Source organism: Euprymna scolopes, chromosome 28 (genome assembly GCF_053919585.1).
Source record: "Euprymna scolopes isolate OS-2025 chromosome 28, ASM5391958v1, whole genome shotgun sequence".
NCBI classification, from domain to species: Eukaryota; Metazoa; Mollusca; class Cephalopoda; order Sepiida; family Sepiolidae; genus Euprymna; species Euprymna scolopes.
This window is the reverse complement of record NC_136509.1, coordinates 2,595,825-2,617,883: the sequence shown is the minus strand read 5'-3', so window position 1 is coordinate 2,617,883 and position 22,059 is coordinate 2,595,825. Positions and strand designations below refer to the sequence as shown.

At 34.7% G+C, this 22,059-nt stretch overlaps 1 protein-coding gene across 1 annotated transcript in view; it reads left to right on the top strand.

Annotated features, from left to right (window-relative positions):
• The window catches only part of LOC145249431 (uncharacterized), a 911,941-nt gene that overhangs the window by 341,959 nt on the left and 547,923 nt on the right, over positions 1 to 22,059 (top strand). The window contains exons 43-44 of the mRNA XM_080110989.1: positions 6,416 to 6,747; positions 16,418 to 16,648. Of these exons, the coding sequence (XP_079967115.1) occupies positions 6,416 to 6,747; positions 16,418 to 16,648 (563 nt within the window). The remainder of the gene's footprint in view (positions 1 to 6,415; positions 6,748 to 16,417; positions 16,649 to 22,059) is intronic.

The following is a 22,059-nucleotide window of genomic DNA, read 5'->3' as shown; positions in this document are numbered from 1 at the left end:
ATTATTAAAATTTCTTCATTCATTGGACAAATAAGCGAAATATTCAGAAATCACTGTCAGTTACAAAATGGTAAATTGCTCGAAACAAGTCAAAGACAAACTGATAATCTAGCCGGAGGCAGAAAAATTTGGTTATAAAAATCTTGACAAGTTTATTTTAAAAATATCAAATTAAAAGTAATAAAGCCATTTTCTATTAGCTTTTTTACTGATAAAATATTTTCTAGTTTACCTTGTAATTTATCATATCTTAGTGTTAGAGACGCCCCTCCAGGGAATTAATGGACTATCTCATGGCGTCACTTCCGTTGATGACGTCACTTCCGGTATCGAGTACTGATGCCTGGCTGTCTAAGATCGGCACGCGACCAAGCTGGACGTGCAAACGTCCTACCGTTGAAGAATGGATATACTCAACTCACTTTGCCTGTAATCTATGGTAATACGTTTCGTTCCTAAAAATCCTGTTGCTTCGTTTATTACCATTTAACCCTATAACACTTAGTATAGATGATGAAGTGCTTGCTTATAATAGGATGTATTTTTCTCCTTTATATGACTCCTTCATAACTGTGTATGCAATATTTTACTTTTAAATTATGCGAATATCATTGAATGATATACCTTGAATTTAATACTGTATTTAATTAGATAGTAGTTAGTTATTAATTAGACTAAGTTTTTGCGTATTGATATAAATTGCTTCAAGTGTTTTAAGCTTCTTTATATTCGTTTCGTCGTGTAGTATTTGAGTGTTGTTAATTAAAATTTCTCTGAAGTTTATGAGGGGGCAGTGATTTTTTTATGTAAGTGTTGGAATATGGCACGAGATTCAACATTGTGGCAGGTGAGGCGGCGTGGTGATATGTACAACGTAACTATTAATTGAATTGTTGTCATTGAATTTACATTCTCCCAAGGGGCATTTGAACTGATAGATTAGGTTGATGCGTTCAAATGGTTTAAACGAAGAGGGGGGATTGTGTTAATAACTAAGTTTTTGGTTGTAAATTTGAGTTTATTACTGTTACTGTTTAACTTCTGAAGCATGGAGTTTATGTGTTGGGCAAAAATATAATTTGGAAAACCGTTGTTTATGAGGACTTGTTCTTTATTTTTTAATTTATGAGTAGTATTTTTTGCTGGAAGAGCTAAGTTTTGCTCAGTTTAGGAGGTTTTTGATTATGGTTATTTTGTAACAGTGGGGGCATTCGCTCTTGAAATTTAGAAGGCAAGAATTACAGCAGGTAGTTTTATTTTTAGTTGGAAGTGCTAAAAGTGTTATTGGAAGTATCAATAAGGACGTCGAGGAAATGGATTTGGTTGCTAACATTTGATCATTTCAGTGCAGAGATGTCTTGGACAAGGTCTTAAATGTAAGAATTTGTTGATTGTTATTAGCAAGAAGTTGAATATCGTCTACATATGATACATAAATGGAGAGCTTATTTTTTTTTTTTACATTTTCAACCCAACCAAGGCACATTGCCACTTTGGTGTAGGGGGCTACTATCAGGGGCAACAACTACTGGGGTACTATGTAGGGATTTGGCCAGCAAGATGTCGGTTCACGTTGAATTTTAACTTCTGCACGTCAGTACAGTTAGGAAAGCAGGGACCTGGAATGGAATTCCAAAGTCTAGCGGTTCTGGGGAAGAAACTACTGGAGTAGAAAGATCTTTTACATCTAGGGATCTCTACAGTGTGGCGGTGGGATTTAGCAGCCTGTCGGGTTTGTCGAGGGTATTCACGTCGTGGGGAACAAGCGCTTGCAGTTTGTCAGAGCATTCACCATTAAAATACTTGTAGAACAAGCAGAGGGATGCAACGTTTCGTCGATGGGACAGAGGCTGAAGCTTAGATGCCAGTTCAGGGCCTATCATATTTGCGACTCTATTTTGAACTTTGTCAAGGACGAGAGACTAGTAGCAGATGCACCAGCCCAAATATGACAGCATGTTGTTTGGTATCAGGTTTTCGAGGTGACTTATGTAGAACTCACTGAAGATGAGTTGGAGAACGGAACCATGAATACGCCATTTATTTGGGTACAAATATTTCCCTTGTGGTCGTAGAAGGTTAGTCCGATGATCCAGACTATAAATAATTTTTAGGTATTTTTGGTTAGTTTTAGGGGAAGGGAGAGATGAGGTTTTGTCTGTGTTGTCGAGGATTATATCAATAGTTTGTTTTGGTTGTTTTTGACGTTTGTAAATAAGCTTTCAATATCAAGAGAGGCGATTATTTTGTTGTCAGGTTGTGTAGATTTAAGGGTTTGTAGAAGCGCTTGGGTGGATTTTGCACTATATTTACTGGCTAGATAGATATGGGATAAAAATGTCATGTAGGAATGTTGTTAGTGAATAGATAAGGGTGTGACTTGTTAAAAGATAGGTACGGAAAGGAGAGTTGGTTTATGGATTCAAGCGGTTCCGCATATATTTAATCGTGTCCGGGTTTGTAGTCACCAATGATTTTCAGAAGTTGGTGATTCCTAATTTGGGTATTATTGGTAGCGATAAGTCTGTTGATTTGCGTTTGTATTGCGTTCGTGGTGTTGTTGGTGGTTTATTTTATTTTGTGCGCTCGTCAATGATGGTTTGTAGTTTTTCATGGTAGTTAGATTTATTTAATACTAGAAATATATATTAATACTACAAATATATTTGCTTTGTCGACTTTTTTAATCGTGACGTTGGGGTGGTTGCGGAGTTCTAGCGCGGCTTTTTAAGGTTATGGTTTAATATTAAGTTGGAATTGTGTTTGTCGTGTCGTTTTATTGATGGATTCAGCTTTTACAAAATTGAACAAATCAAAAAATGTATTACTAAACAGAAGCTTTCTGTTGTTTTTAATAATGTCTGTCGGAAATGTCTAACGAAAAGCATAGTTGACCAGGCCACAATATTTGCGAAAAAAAAAACCCGAATAACAAGAAATATTTCGTAACTATGACGTCCTTAGATTTCAAAACCCGATATTATGACCAAAAAGCATGTTCAAAAATAGAAAAAAACATCGAATAAAAACAACACTAGCAAACAAATACTGGGAACTCAAAGAAAGCGGACGTTCGCCAGTAGTCGAATGGAAAAGAGTAAGACAAGCAAACACATGTAGAGACCTAGACGCTCATTGTAGATTTTGTCTTCACGAAAAATTATCTATCCTATATTTTAAAGAACTCCAACATCTATTAAACTCTAGGAGAGAAATAGCGAACAACTGTGTTCACAGGATAAACTTTACTCTAGGATAGTGACACAAAATAATGTTTTAAATTACCAATAACAATAGAAAATAAATAAATAAAATAAACATACATATAACTAAATTATCGTATATATATATTTATACATATATATATATATGTATATATATATGTATATATATACTAACATAATGCTAAAAAACACATTTAACTACATATACGTTTAAATTAGTCAACTCATTAGATATCTACACTCCCTGCTAAAAAAACACACACAAAGGAAGGGTTCAACATAAGGTCAACTGGGCCTTTGTTCTGTAAGTGCCTGCTCATTGGCTTATTAGGAAGGGAGCGGTGGATACTAGGAAGCTGATTAGCTAACTAAAACTTCAACAGAATATGCGTACATAAAAACGCGAGACTACAACATCTCTTCGCATAAGCCTGACGAATCCTAGTGTGGATGAAACGCGGAATATTCTGTGTAACTTAATTGCCATATATATTTTTATAACTTTCTAATATATATATATATATATATATATACAAATATTGCCATATGTAGGCATAGAGAGAAAGCTACGTTTCTTTTTTAATCAAAACAGAGGAAACTTAAGTTGTCATTCGCTGTCATTTTCATTTAATGGCTTGAAATTAAAAGATTGGAGATAAATCGACTAGGATAAAAAAAATCGCGAATTGTGCAAAATATCAAACAATATAGATAATATTGATACTACTACTACTATTACTAATAATAATAATAATAATAATAATAATAATGATGATGATGATGATGATGATGATGATGATAATAATGATAATAATACAAATAATAATAATGATACAAATAATAATAATGATAACACTAATAATAATCATAATACAAATACTACTACTAATAATAATAGTACTAATAATAATGACATTATAATAATAGTAATAATAGTAGTGATAGTAATAATAACAACATTGACAATCAGTGATAACAATCTTAACAATATATAAGACCGTTGCTTTTTATTGTCGTGACATGAAATATTATTTCTAAAGAACGTATTTCCTTGAAAGCTGATAATATGAAATGAATCTAAGAAATACTTGGATTTAACGCACGACTAAATAAAAGATCATGATATCAGAAAAAGCAAATATTTATTGAATGTCAGTTACCTTTAAACTTTTCACTAGTTGCTCTCGAAATCATTTCAGACTGAAAATGAAAATATATGAAAATAACGACATTTAATTTGATATTTCATCTGTTTTGAATGAGTGGTTGTGATTCTAAAAACTGAAGCGAAAACCAGTCTTTTATACAAGACTAGCGTGAGTGCCTTGCGTTGCCCGGGTGTTTGGAGGTTAGGGTTAGGGTTTTACCGCTACTTCATGACGCGATCAGAAATTCGAAACGTTAAAATTAGGCAAAGTCCATCTAACCGATACGAAGACTTGAAAAAAATGGCTCGGTGAAAATCGATCCCTCCTTGTAGAAAACTACCCAGTTGAGGGTGAAGGAATTCATGTTTTTGTCAAATTTTTCGTTATTTATCGTCCGTGACGTCGCGTTTCAACATGATACCGATCTTGTGAAAATTCATCGCCCTTGTCGAAAACTTTAAGCAGGCATACATACACACATTTAAAGAGACAGGTGAGATTTATATTATAGATGTGTTTTAATTGAATTCTAATGATTTTATCATATCCCTAAGTGTCTTTTTTTGGATATAATAGATCTTATACATCGTTTACAAAATGTTTATTTAATTACCCTAATTCTATACTACATATATTTATTATTTAATATCTCGTTCAGATAATTATTCTAAAGTTTTGTGGCAGTAATCGAAATTACACACGTCATACATTCTGGAATAGTTGTAAAGCAACTTGATAAACTGGAGTGTTTCTCGTGATTATCAAGCTAACATCAAGAGAAGATTTCTGAATCTTTTATTATTTCGATTATTCGGTCAAGTGTTCTTGTTTTTCTCATAACGTTTTCGCTGATGCAATCTCTTACATTCCTCAGACATTTACCCTTCCAACTCGGGAATCTGCACAGGAGTTCGCACGTTTTCTTCTATTTAATCCACGTGGATAGCTTGCTTTGTTTACCTCAGCGTTCGATAGAAGTTTTAGGAATTTCAAATTTTTATTCTTAGTACCCCTCTTAATCAGGATTGAACATTCAACTTCAACAAGAGAGACACTTCGAATTGGATTTTAGTTTGTACATTATCCGTTGCGTCAGAGATCTTTGTGGACAACTTTGGTATTAATCTTGAGAGCTTAAAACTATTCTTGATACCCTCGTGGATAAAATAGCGGTTTTCGTCTGAGACATACTACCGATTCCCGAGTTCGAAAGATAGATTCCCTAGTTTGACATAATACCCCTGAAGAACGTTGACGGTTACATTAAACGTTAATAATCCTAAATAAATTAACAGTAGTTCGAATAACTAAAATAACGTTTCTATGTTTGTGTGCGTTTTTATATCCGCTACAAACTTTTATCATCCAGATCGTACGCATTGTCGTTAGAAAGCACGATTACCTGGGCACACAATATCCAGAAATTAGTCAATTGGTCAATTATTTCCTGTTGAAATGTCGTTTTGTTTGAAGGGTGGTCAAATAAAACCTTGCTTTCGGCACGGTTTATAAACTGCACATGCGCGGACCTCCATTACGTTCTTTTGGTTAAAATAGATAAATTTACGACGTGATAACATATGTGTCCTCGTGGACCTATCGATAAAAGCGTTCGCTTACTTACTTAAATTATGTGGGTTCGCCCCCGACACATGTTATTTTTTTTTTTTTTTTGCTTACAAAATTTTGCTTTCGGTTTTGTGTCTGGCTGATGGCACTCACGTCGCGTTATTTTACGACTGGGCAACAACACTCGTCCCCTTGTTAAAATTTTTGCCCCTCCCAACAATAACAATTTTTTACAGCCGAGTAACGCTGCCAGTACAGAATAAAAGAGATAAAGTTTGAAATTCACAAATAAATATCCGAAAGGTATATGTCGAAGGCTTGTTGATGCACTAGTCGAAATATTGTGAACAAAATTGAGACGACAAAAGCCGAAAACATTTTATAAGTACGTATTTCCTTTGAATTGATTTTTTAAAAAATCTTTTGCTTCATTTTTCTTCTTTTTATTTTTTTTTGTTTTTTGTTTTTTGTTAGATCGAGTTATCTAGAAATTCCCTCGAACATTGTAATGAGAGATATCTACCTGAAATTGAGTGGCACCATTGCTGGCCTAGAAACGCTGGCCGTCGAAAACAAAGGTTATTTCCTGATGACGTCAAATGCTAACACAGTCAACGAACCAATCGGAACGCTTCATTTGAACAACATAAGTGCCCGAGCTGGTAGTCAGATCGATTTTCTGAAAACGGACAACAGGGCGGCGGGCATCACGGTTAATTTAACAAGTTTGGTTGTCAACAGCAAGGGAGTCGTTATAGCTAATCACCTCCTGCTGCATGCCGTTAATGTCACAGTTGATTTGTCAGGTGAGCTATTCATTCAACATTTATTCTTGCTTTCAGGTCATGTACTTTACTTTCTCTTTCTATCGCCATCAGTCTTTTATATCAATTGAATAGGCTTATACACACACACACACACACACGCACACACACACACACACACACACACACACATATATATATATATATATATATATATATATATATATATATATATATTACTCACAGAAATTAATATACGAAAGTATAAATTTATGCGGAAACTTTAAGTATTTACTTCAACAGTGCTCAAGACGTAGGTAGAGCTTGTTAGTAAGTTATAAGATATATATGGCGATTAAACTACACAGAATATCCCGCGTTTCATCCACGCTAGGATTCTTAAGCCTGAAGAATCCTAACCTGGATGAAACGCGGAATATTCTGTGTAACTTAATTGTCATACATATTTTATAACTTACTATATATATATATATATATATATATATATATATATATATATATATATATATATACATTAATGTATATATATATGCATGTACAATTTTTTTATGTGAGTAGATATAATCGTACAACACAGATATATATGTATATATATATGTATATATATATGTATATATATTGCAAAATGGTGAATACAATTGCAATCATCTATATATATATGCATATATATATACATACACACACATACATATATATATATACACATATATATATATACATATATATATATATATATATATATATATATATATATAAGTTGGGGTAAAAAAATGTAAAGAATGCAGTTTAAATTCCCCGGAAACATTAAATTTAACCTTTCACAGACTTAGCATCTACATACTTCGATTTCTAAAACGTTTACACAATTAGAATAGATAATTCAACTACATTAGGATGGATAAAAGAGAAAGAAATCCTGAACTAAAATTGTTAAATAGACTTAGCACTAGCATAAGCCGACTTCTCAAAAGTTTTCGGTTATAAAAGAGAACTCAACTAAATAAGGATGCAGAAAAGTAAACCTTAACCAAAATTTTGTAAATAGTAAATAGGGATCCTTAGCTGCCTACCATGTAGCTGTTTCGGAGATTTAAAAAAAATCACTGCTCTAAATACATGATTCTGCAGTGGAAAATATTTTTAATGATATATAAAAAAAAATTTTTTAACTTTACAAAATGATATATTAATATATTTATAAGTAAATTTAATAATAAGATTACAAGATCTGTTCTGCGACATGTAAACTAGCATATAAATGCTATAAAAATAAAACGCATAAAAGCTGAAATACCTTTCGTACCAAAAAGACAAATAGATCAGAGGAAAGAAAACACAATATATAGTTTTGAAAACTCTTTTGTACATCTCCCCCCGTGAATTAGACGTATCCCCAGATACCAACTCGAAATTTTCTACGTCTGTGCCTCCCAAGTAGTTATGGATCTGGCCAGACCCATTGCGTTGTTGCTTACTTAAAAAAATGATAATAATTCTGATTTCGTTTATGAACGTCTTTCTGGAAAGGGATTGGATTCATTTCCAGAGGATTTCCCTTAATCCCGGCTTCAAACCAGGAGCTTCAAAGGTCAAGGATTTTCTTAAAGATGTTGGTGGTACCTATAATTGCAGAGGTTTGAAGGTTGCCTAAAACATCGGGGATTTGTAGTTTTTTCAATTGTCCTTCCAGACGACTTGATACTACTCCTAGTCTACCAACTAGGACCGGGATTATTTGTGTTTTAACCCCGTCTATACGCCTTATCTCCAAGGCCAATGGAGCATAATTTCTCCACTTCTCATTCTCCTTCTCTCTCACATTCCTGTCCCAGGATACTGAGAAGTCTACAATCCGCCAGTTTTTTTTTAGACCTTGTCAATGACGACCAAATACGGGCGATTATATTCCAATTGCTTGGTCGTTATGACACTTTTGTCCCACCATAACTCTACCTTGCCATCCTGACTTGTTCTCACTTCATCAGGAACCTCCTCAAACCATTTTCCAGCACACTTCATCCCAACTCTCTTACACACCTGCCAATATATCCGGAGTGCCATGCGATCGTGTCTTTTGCAGTACTCTCTGGACCAGCCCATTACACTCTGCTGCAAGGTGCGCAATTGACTCTGAGGTCTTACCACAAATCGGGCATTCTTCAGCAACTTCCTCTCCTAGAACCACTTTTTTGAACAATCATGTTCCTAATGCCAGCTCTTGTGCTGCACAAACAAAAGCTTCAGTACTCTTATCCAGATATCCAGCTCTAAGCCACTTCTGCTATATCCTGGAAGAACCTTCCATCCATTTTTTATTCTAGCCAGTTCCTTTGCCCTTTCTCTATCTATACGTTTCACATAATCAGCCTTGATCTCATATACCTTCACTTCATTGGCCACAACCTTAAGCATCCACTCCTCACTTCTAACCACATGCTCCTTCAAGGACATCTCCTCGGTTCTCACACAATCTTTTACACTTTTCAATCCTCTCCCACCATCTTTCCTCTTTTGGTACAGTCTTGCCACGCTACTTCGAATGTGAAATATAACAAACATTGCTAAAACTTGTCTTGTTTTGATATCCATGGCATGCAAATCCTTGTCAGACCATTCTAAAATTTCCTCAATAATAATAATAATAATAATAATAATGATAATAATAATAATGATAATAATAATAATGATAATAATAATAAATAATAATAATAATAATAAATAATAATAATAATAATAATACTTAATAAATAAATTCAATAAAATAAAAGAAACATATATCTATTTAATAAGAGAATTATTTTATAAATAAAGCTAACATAATAATTGCAATATAAACCAAAATACAAAATAACGTTTCTAACTACACCTAGATTGAAAGTAGGTCAGCTTTCTATACACAAAAGAATAACTAACTCTTTTCCATTAAAAACACACAAAGGGATAGTTTGAAGTATTCGACAAATGGCTGATTAGGATGGGTGAGGCTACAATTAAGAAGCTAATGACCTAACTACCAAATTCCATACCATGTATTTATATACAAATGCGCGATAACCATAATTCTTCGCATAAGCCTGACGTATTCTCACGAGGATGAAACTCGAAATATTCTGTGTAGCTTAATTGCTATACATATTTTAATAACTTATATATATATGCATATATATAACTTGGTATATATATATATATATATATATATATAAACATATATATATATGTATACCAAGTTAAAGATATTCAAGGCGGAAAACTCTTGAATTACAACGAAATTATTGAGAGTGCTCGATAAAAAGAACAATGTTTGTATTTATATAGACAAATATTATAGTCGCTACAATGAACATGCTAATATTTCAGACAATTGGTCAGTAAGGACCAAATGTTCTCAAAAAAGAAAAAGAAAAATACATTTTTTTTATTATTAAATGATTTTATTTTGATTTTAATTTTTTTTTCATTTCTCTTTTGTTATTTTATTAAGCCTTGAAGCCCTTTCCCCCTACCTTTCGCTTTCTATGTCTGGATTCTACAAGTATCACTTACCCCTCCCTTCATCCTTTCCGTTTAAATTTAACCTTTTATTTTATTAAAAATACATTTTACAATTCTGCCATTGAGAACCAGTCGCTTCCAGTGTACTTTATTAGGTCGCCTGACAAGGAGTATTGATCCTTACCTATCAATTGTCTGAAACATTACCATGTTCAGTGGAGCGACTATATAATATTTGCTTATATAAACATAAATTATATATCGATATATATATATATATATTTATTATTATTATTTATATATATATATATATATATATATATATAAAATGAACTCATTTTTCCCGTCTGATTTTGACATTAATAGGATTAAAAATCAAGATATTTCATGCAAATATAATATGCACAAACGGCAGAACAATATCTGAGGTGTGTTATAGGCTTATTATTTCTCAAATTCCTCGATAATCTTAGATTTCTATACTTTTTCTGCTGAGAAGTCACGGCCAAAATCGGTTAAGATCAATGGAAGTGGTAAAATATTTTCTCTCTAATAAATTCCTCCTCCCCCTGCCACCACTTAACACCGTTTGGGGATCGTTCACAAGGAACAGTTGAGAAGAGAACACAGGTTTGGCTTCGTAGTTCTTTCATGTGAAGTTATTTAAAATCACTAAACTAAGCTGCAGTGCTCTGTGGCGTAGTGGTTAGCGTGCTGGACAATTCACATTATATTTTCACGTTCGCGCCGACCTACCGTAGTCGTTTTTTTTTTTTTTCTAAACAACTGGAATGGACTTTTCTTGGTGGCCGAACTGTTAACGTTGCAAATGTTTTTTTTTTTTTTTCACACTTTATTTTCCTACTTTTACTCATGACTCCGGGTTTGATCCTTCCTACTTACCTACCATAACATTTTTTAAACTCCCCCCCCGTCCCGGAAACAAACACTCGGGCAACGCCGGGTACCCCCGCTAGTATATATATATAATTAGTTGTTTGGGGGGGGGCAAGAATCCCAGCAGAGTGCTCAATTATAAGGAAAATCAGAAAATAAGAGCGTATTATTTATGTTTCCTTTACAGAAAGTTTTAAATAAAATAAGTCTTTGGTACCGTCGGTTTCGGACCCGATATTTAAAACCGTTTTAGATACCTATATCAAGCTCTCTTCAGCCCATACTCATCTCTTTAGAGATGAACATTGGCTTCGATAAAACACCATTGATTTATCTGAAACGGTTCTAATTATCAGGTGTGAAACCGACGGTACCAATGACTTATCTCCTCTAAACTTTTTGTAACATATATATATATATATATATATATAATGTGAGAAAGTAAATCATATTCAATGAGTTTGATCATTTTCCACAGAGAGTAGAAGAAACAGGGACTTAGAGAGAGGAAAAAATATGACATTCTTGTCAAACGAAGAAAAAAAGTACGTAAAGAACACAGGTAAAGATGATCATGCAATGTGTTAATATTAAGAGGTAGTCACCTCGTACAATTATGATGGTGAGAATTCGATTAACACATTACTCAGACAGGAAGTCACATCAGTCATACCATGAAACACTAGGTTGAGAGATTAACACGCGGCGAGTGAGGCGATTCTAACGTGCAAGTACAAAAAGAGATGACGATATCACAGGAAGAGTCATGAACTGATAGAAAAATTTGACGGATTTTAGAACCAGAAAAGAAACGCTCTTTATTCTTTTAAGCTATTTTGTTGAAGTTAAACCTCTTGAATGTGATGCATTATTTAACCCTGTATAATGCTGCAACACCCATGGATATTACCTTTAATAGATACGTGACATCTGTGTTTTATAAAGTTCCTTTATTGCTTTCTATTCTGTGTGCAGAGACCTCGAATTTGATTCCTTTTTCTAAATTTGACCTTTTCCTCAAGCTGATTAAGCGGATTTGATTTGCCTATGAATCCACCTCCGTTCGTTCAGTTATCACGCTTTGAATGAACAGAGTGTGACCTGTTAATCCGTAGTTGAATAAAAGACATACGACTGTTAAACAACAGCTATTTAAACTCCAGATGCATTGCTGGTGCCACAGTGGCGGATAAACCATTTGATTAAGCTATTAGCTTCCACAGAATCAAACGAAGAAAAATGGTTCAAAACAATAAAGAAGACGCCTACGCATTTCGATAACGTTAGTGAAATGATAGGAGTACATGAGAAATTACGAATCTATTTTTCGTCTCTGAGCCTGCGTGTTGCACATGCGCATATATATATATATATATATATATATATATATATATATATATATATATATATATATATATATATACAAGGTGGTCACCACTTATCAAGGCCCGGAAGCCACTCAGGGATAAGGGGTATTGTAAGTACAGTACGTTAGTGTGGATATTTAAGGTGTCTACTTAAGGGGGCGGTTCATCAGGAATTTGTTTTAGTTGGACTTGAAGACATCCAAATTGTAGTCAGGAGGGAAAGCAGGCAGACGGAACAGAGTTCCACAGGCGTACAATTTCTAAGAACGAAGCTTTGTTCATAGAATCTACGTTTTTATTTAGGAATAGATAAAGAGTTTTGACAATGGATTCAGCTAGACGGGTGTTTTATTTGTAAATGATTGGCGAGGGGGGACCAGAGATTGGAGTTCCAACGAGCACCTGCCATGGAAATAACGATAAAACAAAGAGAGGCTTGCAACGTTTCTTCTGTGGGAGAGAGGTTGCAGGGAAGAGAAAAGGGCATCGCCCACTAAGCCATATATATAAATATATATATTAACATATATACCTACGCATCTAGACAGAGACAAATATGCATACTGCTGGAGTCTCTCATGAGTCCAGCCTGTGCCCAACTCTCTTCCTGATATACATTAATGATATTCAAAATCAGATCTTTAAAGTATTCGTAGACATTTATGTTGATGACACTACAATCTATAGTAGCACTTCAAAGACCGTAAACGACCAATTCTCTCTGATTCTCTCTCCTCTGATCTTGAACATGTGATACAATGGGGAAACAGATAGCTGGTTACTTTTATTGCATCTAAAACCAGGCTTCTATCTCTAAACCATCCACACTCTGATGTCAATCTAGCGTTGGTTGAAATGAATGGCTCTCATCTTGGGGAGGCTTCATGTTTTGACAAGCTATAGGGCTTGATCTTTACTCCTGGCCTAAAATTGAACACGTAAATAAAATCCATGGCCAAGGTCGCTGGAAAAATGGTGGGATCCTTTTACCGTTCTAGTAGATAACTCACTCCTTATGCAATTCTCTACCTGTATAAAAGCCAGGTACGGCTAACCATGGAGTACTGTTGCCACATCTGGGTAGGAGTTGCTAGAAAGATCTTATCCAGCCTTGACAGAGTACAAAATAGACTTCGTAGCTTAATGAAGGGTGACCTTTTCTCTTTCCTGCAATCTCGTTCCCACAGAAGATACGTTGCGAGCATGTATTTGCTTTATCGTTATTTCCATAGCAAGTGCTCGTCTGAGCTTCAATCTATGGTTCCCCCTCGCCAAATTTTCACGGAAAACACTCGTCTAGCCAAAACCACTGTCATTAATTTCCCACACTCTTTATTCGTGCCTAAACCTAAACGCAGATTCCATGAACTCTCTTTCGATTGCCTGCTTTGCAGCTGACTACAATCTGATTGTCTTCAAGTCCAACGTAAACAAGTTATTGATGAACCGTCCACCTAAGTAATTCAATTTACAAAATTTCCACTACTTATGTTTACTACGCTATGATCACATTGATCAAGGTATACCCCTTAACCCTTATCCTCGAGTGGCCGCCGGGCCTTGATAAGTGGTGATTCCTGTGTAAAAAATATATCAATCTTCAAATACTTTTTTCTTCCGAAGTAATTCTCTTAGCATGTCCGAATTTAAGCATATAGTTTTACAGATTTGTTTTGCTATGCAGAAACAATCAGTTATTATTATATCAATATCGAATCTGTATATATATATATTATAAAATAAAATCTACTTGTGTTAATTTAATGCAATTATCTCTAAAATATCTGGGAAAGTACTAACAAAAATTGCTAATTAAATAATCCACTTTGACTGGTTGGATTTACATGTTATAGTTGTTAAACATTTTGAATACGAAGTATTTTCTAATTTCGACCTTACATATTTAGATCAGACAACATTGATGCATTTGATATACAATTAGGTTTTTAAATATATACCGTGCATTGGGGTAATTGCACCAACTAGCTAAAAGTGCTCTTTCGGCAACAACGCATATAAAGAGTACTTTTTTAGGTGGCGCAATTACTCCCGGATTTGGCGCAATTACTCCGATGTATGGTTCTTTTTTATAAATCCTATCAAATTTACTAAAAAATTAACTGTATATGAAGAATAAACAATATTAAAAGCACCAAGATAGCCGCACACAAAAAAGATATTAAAACCGTTTACGAAGTAAGTGTGTTAGTTTTATATCCACAACCTAAAAAATGATTTTAGATATAACCCTATTTAACATGTTACAAATAAAAACATTAGTTAAATTAAGTAAAAATTGTTAATTAATTCCTTTGTAGATTAAAAATTGTTTTAGAACAATTTTAACTTAAGCGTTACCTTAAACTAACTTTACATTTAATACAAAAATCGCGGCTTAAATAAATACGTGATGCTATATCTTCTATGAGATTTCTTCCTTCCGACATTACATTGTCATGCATATTACTTTCTAACACACGAAAAGGTACGATATTGGCATAATAATTATTCCGAGACAGCCAGTAATTATACGACAACGCACTGATAGTTGTGTAAAACACTGGTGCTTGAAAATTATAAAAAAAAATATTAATATTTATTGAAGCATATATAGGTATATTGTTGTGGTCCGATTTAAGTGGTCACAATTATTAGATGAAAGAGTCCTGGGGTTTACTGCGAGCGGTTAAATTACGACTGTACTCTCTGCTTGAAGGTAGAAATGTATGGCATTATATGAGCCAGACGAATCCATATTGTCTATGGTTATAGGGATGTTAACTGCCTCAGAACAATATCTCCGAAGATGTATTTCCCCGATAGTTTTTCATTCTCGGGTTGCCATCCAAGGGATACGTCTGTTTCCTTTTTCTGCCGGAACAACGTATTTCGGTCTTTGTTTGAGGGGGTTTCAGGTCAAACGAGTCATACACTAGGTCCAACATTTCTTCTTTTGGCGCCATGTCACTTGACTCGTCCAAAGTGCGTTTCCGTATTTGGTTCAAGTGTTGCTTGTGTGTTATATGTTGTCCTTCCACCATGCAGACCATTCCTGTTCTTGGTGCGTTCCCAGAAAGCTTTATTATCGTTGTGAATCTGTTAGAATATTTTTCTTCCGGTATGTATTTCTTCGTGAGAACAGTTGCCTTTGCGGGCTTTACCTATTTTGGAAATAATTTGTTAAATGCTGGCATTTAAAAATAATATAAAAGAAGGAATTTCTTTTAGATAATAAAAATTATACATTTTAGAGTGGGGATCACATTCCTATATAAATGTATCGTAAAATGTGCCCTCACTTCTTGACCACGTAGCGGTAAACGAAACAATCGTCAACATTTTTTCAAGTTTGGTGACAGGGAGGGACAAAAAGGGATGGGGAGGGTTATAAGTTTAGACACACTTCAAAACGTGTGTGTTGCGGGGGATTTTTCATTTTTAAAGATTAGCTTTGAAAAGGTCTCGCCGTTAAATATTACTTACAATTAATTATTATTTGCTGCTATTTTGAGAGTTGTAAACACACAATAAAACTAAGGTGGACCTGTACATTGCATACGTCCTCCTTGTATTTTTTAGGGTTTTGTTCGTTTTTTTTTCAGTTTTTTTAACAATATATATATATATATATATATATATATATATATAAAGGATTTTTCATTTAATTTTAGGGCAATGATGTTAAGACCTTTATTATTCAATGTAATCCTTAACAATTTAACTGATCGCCATGTTTGTTTTAACGCGCGTGCATTACATTATTGCGCGTTTATACATTAATTCTGTATTATCAGTATTCCATAGCTAGCTATAGCATATACTGACCCAACGGGTCACGATCAGTTTAGTATTTAATAAACTTTGACTATTAAAGTGCATTCAAGAATTGAATTGTTTTATTTTTTATTACAAATATATAATGTTTCTTTTTGCAGGAAATATCCACGCTGATTACAGGGGCTTCCTTGCAGATGCAGGAATTTCAAGTGGTGCGCACCATAATGGAGTACACTACGGAGGATCAGGCGGTGCCCACGGTGGCCGTGGTGGACGATCACGGGCTGGTTACTTTTCTGCAAAATCTTACGATTCTATTTATATTCCAAAGAAGTATGGCAGTGGCGGAGGAAATGGGGCTAATGGAGACCGTGGCGGCAACGGAGCAGGTGAGATTATATCAATGGGAGTTTGTCAGTTGAAAAGATTGGAACTGATGCGTGAAACTGAGTCGAATTTCATTATTTGCAAAACACGTAGAAGGATGAAACCTTGCGACGATGAGAAAGGCAATGAATCTTTGTAAACAGTTAAGGACCTTTTAAGTAATATTTATTAAACCCTATTTGAGAGGGCGTAGTATTGGACGGAGCATCACTCTAGGTAGACCAACACTGTTCTATGCATGGGCGAATAGTTACTTTATAGTTGTTGACAGAGGACAAGAAAATAAAAAAGGAAAATGCGAAGGAAACGAGTTATAAAAGACTAGAAAATGGTGTGTATGTCATTTTAACTGATGGTTTCGTATTATTAGACTCGAATCGCTGAGCTCCATATTTAAGTTTTTGAATATTCGTTATTTCTGTTCATGACAGTTTCTTCGAAATAAAAATAATAATTTATAAATGAAAGCATTACTATTTTATAATAAGTATTATTATTATTACTTTAATAATATAATGCAATATTATTGCTAGCAAAGAGACCCAATGTTTCCCGGGTTTGAATGATGATCAACGAATGTTTTACACTCCCATATATTGTATTGCCGTCGAAATCGGTGAAATCGTCCATTTTTCAATTCAATCGATGAATTGTCTGCTCTAATTGGATTTTCATTGCGGTGCTCCAAGATCAAACTTCACATGCCCCTCTGCAGTGATTTTATCCACAATACATTGTAGTCTACATAGCACTGTAGTGGTTAGGGTTAGAGAAAACTATATTTAGAAATGTTATTAGTTTCTTTCTCAGCTAAGAGAAAAAAAATCTGAAATATACAAGTAGTAAGACTTGGGAGCAAGCTTTAGCTTATTCATCAATCTGGACAGATCTACTTGTCACATCTTCCACAGCAACTCTTAACCTGTTACGTTGTTTTCATATTAGTGTCTAGACAAAATGATTATGTTTGGGGGATTGTTTTTCCTTGCCGGTCTAAATCTCACGAACAGTTTATCTCCCTCCATCGCTGTCTGCTAAACAGGATCGTTCGGCACGCACTATTGTGATCGAAGTCTGTATTCTAGATTCCAGAGCGATCTCTGTTTGCTTTTCAGCCCGTTGTCATTGAGGAAGCACATGAGTTGAGTTATCGTCGTCTGCCAATTTCGAACATATAAGAAAGAGATGATATCCCCTTACTTGAAGGCATCGAACCACCAAATTTTCCCTCTAGATTTTGCCGGTCAATCGAGACCGTTGTTTTGATGTAACTTCTGCTATTCACAGACAGCTACTTTGAGGTACTAGTAAGATTTTAACATAAGGTAATGAGCAATAAACCGGTCTACTTTAAGGTGACAGGTTCGTATGTCTGGTTTGCAAAGGTACTGCACCTCTTCGGCTATCTCATACACACCCATATCTATCATCGTTAACTATTATGATAATTAAAGAGAATTGTTACGATAAACCCTTTATAACCTGAATTAGAATGTAGATTATTAAAAATATTACTTATTAATTTTAGTTAGTTTAAATGGTAATGATGGTATGATTCTGTTCAAACAGAAAAATTTATGAAGTTAAATAGTAAAACTACCATTGGGAATTTTCGGATTTCATAAACTTAGCTGGATTATTATCCATAGTGCTTGAAAAAGTTGTCTTTATGACAACAGATAAAATCTCTAATCTCTTAGTTGCAATCTGGAGGTATCTGGCATCTACCTAGATACTGAATTAATACGTACAAGGCGGGTTTGAATCAATTCTCACTTTATTTAGTCTGTTATACTCATTTTTTACGCCTGAACAGATTAGTTCAACCAGGACATAAAGGGTTAAGCTTCAGCTAAAAGATGTATACTTGGTTTATGAAGCCATACAAAAATCTAATGAATGTACTCTTTTAAGAGTGTATTATCTGGCCTAACATAGACAAGTCCTTCGGCTAGTCAATAGCTATGACCTTTTCGCCCTTGTTACAAAGAGTTGAAGATTGTATTTTTATTTTTAATAAAAGAAAATAGGATAGGTTTTACACTAGTAGTGGATAAGTCGAAAGTATTTGTTAGATAAACTTTAGAGTGAACTCTCCTGTCATTTCCTGGTCTCTAATGGATGCTATTATGCAAATATATTCATCTAATGGATTGTCTGTAAAACCTTGTCGTAGATTTAATTTGTTTTCTTTTCATTTGGTTTTTTACCGTTTGTTTTCCATCTGACGCACGCATACAGTTTTGTGTTAATTTTAAGATATTTTGTTTTATATTGTTTTAATTACAAGTTTTATATAAATAACAAAACTACGTATAATGCAAAACAAAATGTGTGGAACTTGTTCACAGCATATAGATATAGATGGACGAGATTATTCGCATTGCAGCACTTATTCGCATTGCTCAGCTATTCATACGGGTTGGAGATACGTCCTAGACAATCGGGTCGGTAGCGTCTGAACATTTTAAAATTCTAGTTGCTATACCTTGGACGGACTGAGGTATGTTTATACGTACTTCTATTTTTGAGTAGAATACAGCTTATTTCTAATGACTTGAATCTGCTGTAAAATGCCGATAGGGTTGCTAAGGAATTTTTTGCGCTGAATCTCATTTCTCTTGTGAGCTTATTATCTTCTGAGCTAAATCATTATTCAGTGTAAGGGGAAATGTCTACTGGTTACACTGGTTTCGGTGTATCATGTTTATCCTAGCATAGAAATAAGCATATGTAGTGGACATTTCAACTACTTCCTTCTAAATCTGTCAGGACAGATTTAGAAAATGATATTTATTTAACAATCCGAATGTAAAATCAATATATTAAAAGTAAAAGTACGTGTGTCTAGCTCGCTTCAATAATTACGTATGCAAATTTATTTTATGATATAAATGAAAGGTTTAAATCTTAATTTTGATAAAAATGTTGTTATTCGCTGTGGTCGATTGTTCAAATCTATATAAATGTTAACATCTACTTTTGTCGCTGGTACAATTATATATACACAAGCCAAGTAAAAACACAACACAGACGATCTATAAAAATATATTGCTTTTATTTCACACTGACAAATCAGCTTTTGATTATAAATTATTACTGGTGTTTTGACGTTTCTGAGAGGCGCGTAGGAGGTTCGATGTAAGGCGGTTGTCGGGTAGTGAAGAAATTTTGACAAACCTGTCTGTCTGTCTGTCTGTATGTCTGTCTGTCTGTCTGTCTCTCTCTCTCTCTCTCTCTCTCTCTCTCTCTCTCTCTCTCTGACCGATAGACTGACATTTCCTTTGTGGCGGTTTTATTTATAATACAATATTTTCTTACTGGAATGTTTAATATATACTATGTCTATTGTTTACACCTTTGACCGATATCCTCTCACATGTTTCTTGGTAAAATTATGCATTCCGTTAGACAATAGTGAAAAATTCCGCATTCTGCACACTAAATCCATTAGCGTATGTGAAACGCATCGAATATTTTTTTCTTCCCGGGGTTGCCTGCCAATATCTAACAATTACTGATAATAAGAAAAGAATACGATCAACCCACATTTTGTTTACGTAAATATCACAAATATTTTTCATAGTTCCTTTACAATGTAACAACAATTGGGATTAATAGTTATTTGGATTAGACGAATACTGGTGACCCACCAGAAATTCTAGATGATTCCGACGAGGGCAAAAACAGCGAACTTTTAAACAACCCGCAAATTAAATGCAAGTTTGTATTACTTGTTTTTATTGGACTATTGCTCTAATCTTCAGTATAATTTGTGCAACGTTTCAGTCGATATAGCCTTCGGCCATCGCCAGACATGTTGGTCGCCATCTTGAAAATAAAAGTAGAATGTCGCTGGCTCCGTAGATGGTTTCGTATTCATGGAGTTGTTTTCTTCCGCCCTGATTTCGATTGAGTGAAAAAATCAGCTTTCATCTAAAGAATTCAAAACAACACAAGTTCTTAGCAATTGTTTGATTCATGACACTGATAAACGCAAGGAAACAACAGTTTCTCCCACTTACAACTGTTGAAAATCAGATTAAAAAATAATTGGTAAAAATTGCAATCGTTTGAATATATTTAAAAGTCGATTAATTAGTTTCCATCCGAAATTATTAAAAATACCTGTTGCTTATATAAACCAAGCAGGGGGACCCAACATTGCCCGAGAATTATTAAAAATCAACGAACTTTCTACATCTGCAATAGTTTTATTGTCATCGAAATGGGTGAAATCGCCCATCCCTCAATAATCAAATAGATTGATTTCCTGTTCTAGTCGGGAAACCACGCCATGCACTGGGACTAAGCTCACATGTCGCTTCTCAGTGACTTAGTTGACATAACGCTATAGAGAACCTACTACTGATTTTATGAAATTATTTTCATATAATGACTTGAATAAAAGTTTAAAATTCAAATGTCAAGTATCATGGTTCGATTATGGTCTAAACTGAAACAGTCATTTTGAAATATATCTCATCAAAAATCTTACCGTTGATTTTATACGCCGGGCTCTTCTGCTTGTGACATGACAGAAATTCTCAAAAGCACTTGTGATGGTGCGCTGTATATAAAAATGTTTGTTTTTACATGGGGTTCACTACTTATCAAGGCCCGAAGGCCACTCAGGAATAAGGGTTATTGCGTGTACAGTAATCAATGAGATAGTGTTGTAGTAATCATTAGTATTGGGGGTTTTGATAGAGTGTTTTACTTAAGGGGGTGGTTTGTCAGGAGTTTGTTTATGTTGGACTTGAAGACGTCCAAGTTGTAGTCAGGTGGGAAACAGGCAAGCGGCAGAGAGTTCCACTGGCGTGCAGTTCTAAGAAAGAAGTTTTGCTCATGGAATCTACGTTTGGATTTAGGCACAGATAAAGAGTGGGGAAAATTATTGACAGTAGTTTCAGCCAGACGAGTGTTTCTCGTGAAAGATTGGCGAGGGAGACGAGAGATTGGAGCTCAGACGAGAACCTGCCATGGAAATAACGATAAAACAAAGACAGGCTCGCAACGTCTCTTCTGTGGGAGAGAGGTTGCAGGGAAGAGAAAAGGGCATCCCCCACGAAAGCACGAAGTCTATTTTGTACTCTGTCAAGGCAGGATAGGCTGTTTTTAGCAGCTACTGCCCAGATGTTGCAGCAGTGCTTCATTCTTGGACGTACTTGGCTTTTATACAGATAGAGAATTGCATCAATAGTGAGATATCTTCTGGAGCGGTAGAAGGATCCCACCATTTCCCCAGTGCCCCTGGAAACAGATTTGATGTACGTGTCCCATTTCAGATCAGGAGTAAAGGTCAAACCCAGAAGCTTGTCAATTTCATTTGATGCCAGATGGGTATCAGAGCGTTGATGATGTAAAGATAGAAGCTTGGTTTTGGATGCATTAAAAGTGACCAGCCACCTCT